This window comes from Macrobrachium rosenbergii, chromosome 16, assembly GCF_040412425.1.
Source record: "Macrobrachium rosenbergii isolate ZJJX-2024 chromosome 16, ASM4041242v1, whole genome shotgun sequence".
NCBI classification, from domain to species: Eukaryota; Metazoa; Arthropoda; class Malacostraca; order Decapoda; family Palaemonidae; genus Macrobrachium; species Macrobrachium rosenbergii.
Window position 1 is genome coordinate 12,087,206 of NC_089756.1, and position 7,161 is coordinate 12,094,366.

Here is a 7,161-nt window from a genome sequence, read left to right on the forward strand (position 1 = left end):
GGGACTGCACATGGATAGAGCCGAGAGATTCCACGGTCAAGGCCTATCTGCAATATATGTATATATGTATGTATATATATATATATATATATATATATATATATATATATATATATATATATATATATATATATATATATATATGCAAGACAGTTAATTGCAAGAATACTGAGGAAATGCACAGATGGTGCCAAATAACTCAGTTCAACACTAAATGCATAATTATGTTAACACTGAATGCTCCAACACAAATTACTGAAGGCGATCGCACAATGGAAAATAAATAAAAAATAAAATCAGACAGAGAAATAACAGGAATTGTGACTGACTAAGAAACCTTATTCCGATACATTACCTTCATCAAGCTGATGGTGTCCTTGTTCGATAGGGCGCTGGCAATGGAGGAGGGAATTAAAATGCCACTACAAAGGTATACTGGTTCAAACCTTGGGGTCGAACATGTGGAAAGTTCGAGGGTCAGGCAAAGTTAAGGATTATGCCGTTTGCGTCTGGTAGGTGGTGCAAAGGTCAATCTTTGTTGTGTTTTCCATATAGGCCACATGACAGCAGTCAACCTCGTGGAGGATTAACATAGCAGCGGCGCCAACTTTCTCTTTTTTTGGCTCCTCCCTTGTCGCTGCTTGACGCCAAGAAGGTACGGTGGTCACCTGGAAATCAAGGCCTTAGGCAGTCATTTGAACAGAGAGCGGGGTTAGCCTTAACCATTTTGGGGAATGAAGGAGAGATTTTATGAAGGGGGAGCAGAAACCCACAGTTCTAGTAATTAAAACAATTGAAAAGAATTTTATTTCTTTTTCTGCTATTTTATGGATGTAAAAACGGGTTGGGGGCGGGGGGGCTTGGACAGAGGTTCCATCCGTTGCACCTCCCCAACCAAGTTAGCATTCACACCCTAGATCAGGTGAGAATGATTACCAGCAAGCAAACTCACTTAAAGACTTTACTTTACTTCTCTCTCATTTCTCCTTGAAGCCTTATAATTTAACTAAAACTTCTGCATAGCAATTAATTTCAAGAGACAAAACAACACTGTGACATTTACATTAACACAGAATAAATACGTGCTACTAGGAATGACATATTTGTAATGGACAACACAAACTCAGAAACTCGACTTCCCCTTTATTCCTTTAACAGTAGTGGTAGTGGAAGTAACAGTAGTAGTAGAAGTAGGTTCATTCCTGAAAGGAATTATTGCACTTCTTAAAATACATTGTCAAATAATAATGCATATTATTCAGTAAATAACAGTGACATAATATACCTTGATACATCTCACAAATTTAAATACACCTTTATAATTGGACAATTTCATTACCACATTAAACTTCCTTTGATTATATCTATTTACTATAATTATGGAATAAACAAATATTGAATGCCTTAAAATAAACAAATTTAAGTCTTTAACACCTTAATGAATGATAAGACAGAGCAAATATATATAAGAGTTCGTCAAAAACTCACATCTGTGTGCCCAATAATATCCTTTAAATCACGATATATATACAACTGTACTCCTTGAAGACCTTGCTTAGACTACCAAAAGAAACTTTAGAATCTTAAGAACTGAGACAAGATTACGTAGTTTGTTTACACTTCGCAAATTTTAAACTACCACTTACTGTAAAATTAACGACATGGTTTTACCGACTAAATATATTTGTATTTCTGCATTAACATACTCAGCCCCATAAACAGATTAAACCCGTTTATCATATTACATACTTACTCATGCAGATAAAATAAATAACCTTTAAGTTACAATACAAATCATTATAATACAAAATACCTTCATGATTCAGATATTTATTTACCTAAAATAAAATTAAACACTTTCATAACTCATATATATATCATATCAAATAACCAGAAGAACACAACATAGTATCGTGTCACATTTCATGAAAATCCTAGCCTTTAACTAATAACACCAGCTCCTGAATAGGACGGACAATAACTGAAGAAAGTGTCTTAATCTTGGCACTGCGGATTGTTCCTTTGTCATCAGGGTGTACTTCTATTACTCGTCCCATTGGCCATCGATTCCTTGGTTCAATGTCACTCTTTACCAAGACCACATCACCAACAATTAAATTTCTTCTTGGTTCATTCCACTTTTGTCTCGTCTGTAAAGTACTCAAATATTCCTTTCTAAATCTTGACCAAAACAGGTTGGTCAGATATTGAACACATCTCCACCTTCTCCTCATGTAAACATCATCCTTTTGAAACAAACCAGGGGGAGGGACTACATAAGATTTTGGAATCAACAAATGGTTTGGAGTTAGTGGCTCAAGGTCATCGACACTATCACTTACCGTGGTTAACGGTCTTGAATTTATGATACTCTCGACCTCACAAAGCAGAGTCCGTAGACTTTCATTGTTTAGCCTTTCGCCGAATTCCTTCAGCAGTGCGGACAACACTTTTCTAACTGTTCTGATTTGGCGCTCCCAACAACCACCCATGTGGCTTGCTGCAGGTGGATTAAATTTCCATTCAATGTGATGATGCAACAAATATGTCTCAATCTTCTTTTCCTCCATCTCGCCGAGAGCTGCCTTAAGTTCTTTCTCAGCCCCATGGAAGTTGGTTCCATTATCACATCTGATAACCTTGGGATGACCTCTTCGAGAAACAAATCTTCAAAGCATTTATGAAGGAATCAGATTGTAAGGTGTTTGCTGTTTCAATATGAACTGACCTACTAACCAAGCAGGTAAATATGACACCATACCTCTTTAACTCTTTTCTTCCTTCTTTGATGTAATAGGGTCCAAAGAAGTCAATGCCAACATTACTGAATGGTGGCGAAGGTTCCAATCGGTCTGCTGGAAGATCAGCCATCTTTTGACTCAAAGCTGGTTCTTTTAACTTCCTGCAAGTAACACAATGAAATAAAACACTTCTGACAGTTGCATTAGCATTAATTATCCAATACTTCTGCCGAAGATTTGAAAGACCATGGTTTCTACCAGAATGAGCTAATAATTTATGCTCGTGTTGTATCAACAATGTAGTCACATGATGCTTCTTTGGTAATAGTATGGGATGTCTGGCAGACTGTGGAATATCAGATTTTCTTATCCTACCTCCAACCTTCAATAAGCCATCTTCAGAATCAAGAAAGGGATCAAGCTTATATATAGGGCTACTCTTGCTAACTGACAATTCCCTTGATAAAGCCTTCACTTCATCACCAAACGCTTTCTGTTGTACATACTTTATGATTGCCCTTTCAGCATCAGTGGTTGCATAACCTTTCCTTTTACCTCTAAGGATTGACTTCAATTGTTGAAATATAGAAACTGCCTTTTGTAACCTCGACCATGAAGAGTAATATTCAATCAATCTTGTAAGCCCATGACATTCTTCAGAAGTTGTGACTGCAGACACATGTTCACTCTCACCATCATCACAATCTGCGTACACATACTCCTGGGAAAACAAACAGTCAGATGCAATGAATGATGGACCATGAAACCATTCGTCATACTGCAATAACTGATGTACACTAATACCTCTTGATGCTACATCAGCAGGGTTATCATTGGAGCTTACATATCTCCATTGCTCAGGTTGAGAGTAGTCCCTTATAACTCTGACTCTGTTGGCCACAAAAACAGGGAACCTTTTTGTGTTGCTATGAATATAGTGAAGTACTGTTGTTGAATCTGTATAGTACACAACACTGTCAACAGTAAACTCCAATTCCTTCAGGATGTGTTGAGCAACCTTGACAGACACAGTTGCAGCTGTAAGTTCTAACCTAGGTATAGTTACCACCCTTTTTGGAGATACTCTTGATTTTCCCATGACAAGGCTTGACTGAACTTGGTTTCCATCATGAAGAACAAGATATGCTGCAACACCATAACCAACTGTACTTGCATCACTGAATAATACAAGACTTGAACTTGTTACATTACCAAAACCACTTGGTTTAAAGCATCTTGGTATTGAAAGCTGCTCCAGTAAATGAAGACCTTGTATCCAATGTTGCCACCTTTCAGCTAGGTCATCCGGAATCCTTTCATCCCAGTCCAGACTCTCAACTTGACATAATTCTTGTAGCAGTTTCTTGGCTGGTAAGATGATTGGAGAGAGTAACCCAAGGGGATCATATAATGATGAAATAGTTGATAACAACCCTCTTCTGGTGAGTGGATTTTCCTTGAGCGCAATTGAAAACTTGAATGAGTCTTCTTTAAGGTCCCATAACATTCCTAAGGCTCTTGTCATTAGATTCTCCATGTTAAGATCAAACTTGTCACTTTCAATAGAACAATCTTCAGTAGGCAAAGCTTTAAGGATGTCAATTGAATTGCTAACAAATTTAGTTAACCTAAATCCTCCTTCACCTGTTGCAGATATCAAATCCTTCACTAACTTAACTGCTGTAGGAACATCAGCACATGACTTCAAACAGTCGTCAACATAGAAATTATGCCTAATAGTATTACCAACAGTTGAGTCATACTTTTCATCTGCTTTGTCTCCCATGGCCTTCAGTGCAGTATTTGCAATACTTGGTGAGGAGATTGCTCCGAAAATGTGAACAGCCATTCGGAATTCTTCAAGAGGTCGATTGATGTCCCCATTAGGCCACCACAGGAATCTAACATAGTCGTGATTCTCAGGTGGAATCTTTATTTGAAAGAACATAGCTTCAATATCTCCAATGAAAGCATAAACCTCTTGCCGGAATCTAATGAGTACTCCCGTCAATGAGTTGGTGAGGTTAGGACCCTGTAGCAGAACATCATTTAATAACAAACCTCCAAACTTTGCACTACAGTCAAAAACAACCCTAATTTTCTTTTTCTTGGGATGAAAAACTGTGTGATGTGGAAGATACCAGACAGGAGACTTGTTGACCTCACCTTCTGGGACCTTGTAAGCATAGCCTTTGTCAAACAACTTATCCATGAATGCTGTATACTGCTGTCTGTAATCTTCACTACTCTTCATCTTTCTCCTTTGCCACTCCGCTCTGCTGACTGCCTGCTTTTTATTGTTAGGAAGACTCACATTGGGATCTCTGAAAGGCATGGGTAGCTGGAAATGACCATCTTTAAATTCAATGGTATCCTGGCACCTTTTCACAAATCTTCTGTCCTCAAAAGACAAGCCACGCTCTTCAGGAACTGAACCAAGATCCTTTTCTGAAAAATCTAACTCAAAGAACCTCCTAACACTTTCAACAGTAATACAGTCGGTAACATGTTGAACATTAGATACAAGTAACCTGTGACATGAAACCCCATTTGAACTAACCTTAACATGTACAGGCCCATTAACCGTCCACCCATGCAAATATCTCACTGCAAAAGGGCCATAACCTGAAGTGGGTATAACCTCTAAAGGTTGCAAAGCAGTTGGACAATTACTACCTATCAATATTCCTATGTCTAGCTCTGGCTGATATAATGGAATCTTATCAATAACACTTGATAAATGAGGCCAATCCTAAAACATTTCATACCTTGGAATTTGATCATGATTAACAGGGATATCTCTTTGAGTGAATACCTTTGGCAATACAACATCATTATTACCATGTATATCAGTGACAACAAGATCATTTACAATAAAAGTTTTAACTGTATCAGTCCCATACATTGTTTGCAACTTGACAGCTGTTTCAATACCTTTACAGTTTAACTGATCCTTGATATTATCTTTAATGAAACAACCTGTACTGCCGGTATCATAAAAGGCATAAGTTTTTACTACATTATCACTACCCTTTACATGTAATTGCACAGGCAAAATCGATTGCAATACTGTATCAGAAATTGTACATGCAGAAGACTTCACACTACCTTGACCTTGAGTATTACCTTGACCTGGAGTGCAACCTTCACCTTGAGTACCTTCTTGACCTTGAACACAATTTTGACCTTGAGTGCAATCTTGACCTTTACTTCCAAACTGTGAACAAGCTTGTGAAGTAATTGCATTATTACTGTCAAACATCCTAAAGTTCTCAATATGCAAAGTGGTAGGATGCCTTTTATTACATGTCTTGCACTGCCGTCGGTTGAAACACTTTTTCGAAGTATGGTTATTGCCAAAACAACTGAAACAAAGACGATTGTCTCTCACAAACTTTCGTCTTTCATCCACACTCTTGTGCAGAAATTGAAAGCAGTCCTCAATATCATGATGACCACTACAGAGTTGACATTTCCTGGTACACTGGTTTGCAGAATTTGATGGTTGCACTGTAACTGCCAATGATTTTGCTTGTTCTGACTTGAGCCATGATGTGCCTTTGCCTTTGTAAAAGAGACACTTTACCCAAAGCTTCCCTGCTAAATACAGGATCCATTGCTGCCTCTGCTGCATTCTGAACAAATTCCACTAATGTGGTGAAACACACACAAACACCTTGCTTCCTGAGCTTTATCACATGATCCAACCACTTATTTTGAATATACACGGGCAGCTTTGAAATCACCCTCTGAAGGTTTGGAGAGTCATTTAAAACCTGCATATTTGACAATGATTGCATGGTATAATTACACTTCACAAGATACAAAGCATATTCATGCAGTGATTCGCTGCTATCACCTCTCACTTGTGGCCACTTGTTCAACTTGTCTATGTATGCCATGGAAACCTTGTATGGATCTCCATACACTTTATCCAGAAGCCTTTTTGCTTCAATGTATCACTCAGAAGCATCCATAAACATGCACCCAGCTATGAGTGACTTAGGCTTTCCTTCTAAATGCTGATTTAAGAAGTACAGCCTGTTGGAGTCCGATGTGGTGTGTGGCACGATGCGGTCATTAAATGCCAGCATAAATGATGCATATTCAAGAAGATCACCACAAAACTTGGTCACCTCAGCATGAGGCAGAATCATAGCCGCTGCTAACTGTTGCTGACTTCGATAGAATGACTCTGGGGCGGGTGTCATGGGTAATGAAGGTACTGTGACGCTGGGTTCATGATGCACATTGTGAATAGGAACAAATACTGGTGTTTCAGGATCCAAAACTTTGTCCACTGATGAAATAATTTCCTCTTGGAACACCTTTTCCCTTGCTCTTGCAGCTTCAATTTCACCATCCAACTTTAGCAAGTCTTCCTCGGCTTGTAATTCTGCCTGTTGTTGGGCTATTTTTG

At 38.4% G+C, this 7,161-nt stretch overlaps 1 protein-coding gene across 1 annotated transcript; it reads right to left on the reverse strand.

The window, feature by feature from the left end:
• Positions 1 to 494: 494 nt before the first annotated feature.
• LOC136846883 (uncharacterized) lies at positions 495 to 6,523 on the reverse strand. Its single transcript, XM_067118135.1, has 5 exons — positions 6,284 to 6,523; positions 5,868 to 5,969; positions 2,762 to 5,445; positions 2,343 to 2,652; positions 495 to 668 (listed from the first exon to the last, which is right to left on the reverse strand). Exons 1-5 carry the CDS (start codon positions 6,521 to 6,523, stop codon positions 495 to 497), a joined length of 3,510 nt encoding a protein of 1,169 aa, XP_066974236.1.
• Positions 6,524 to 7,161: the final 638 nt, after the last annotated feature.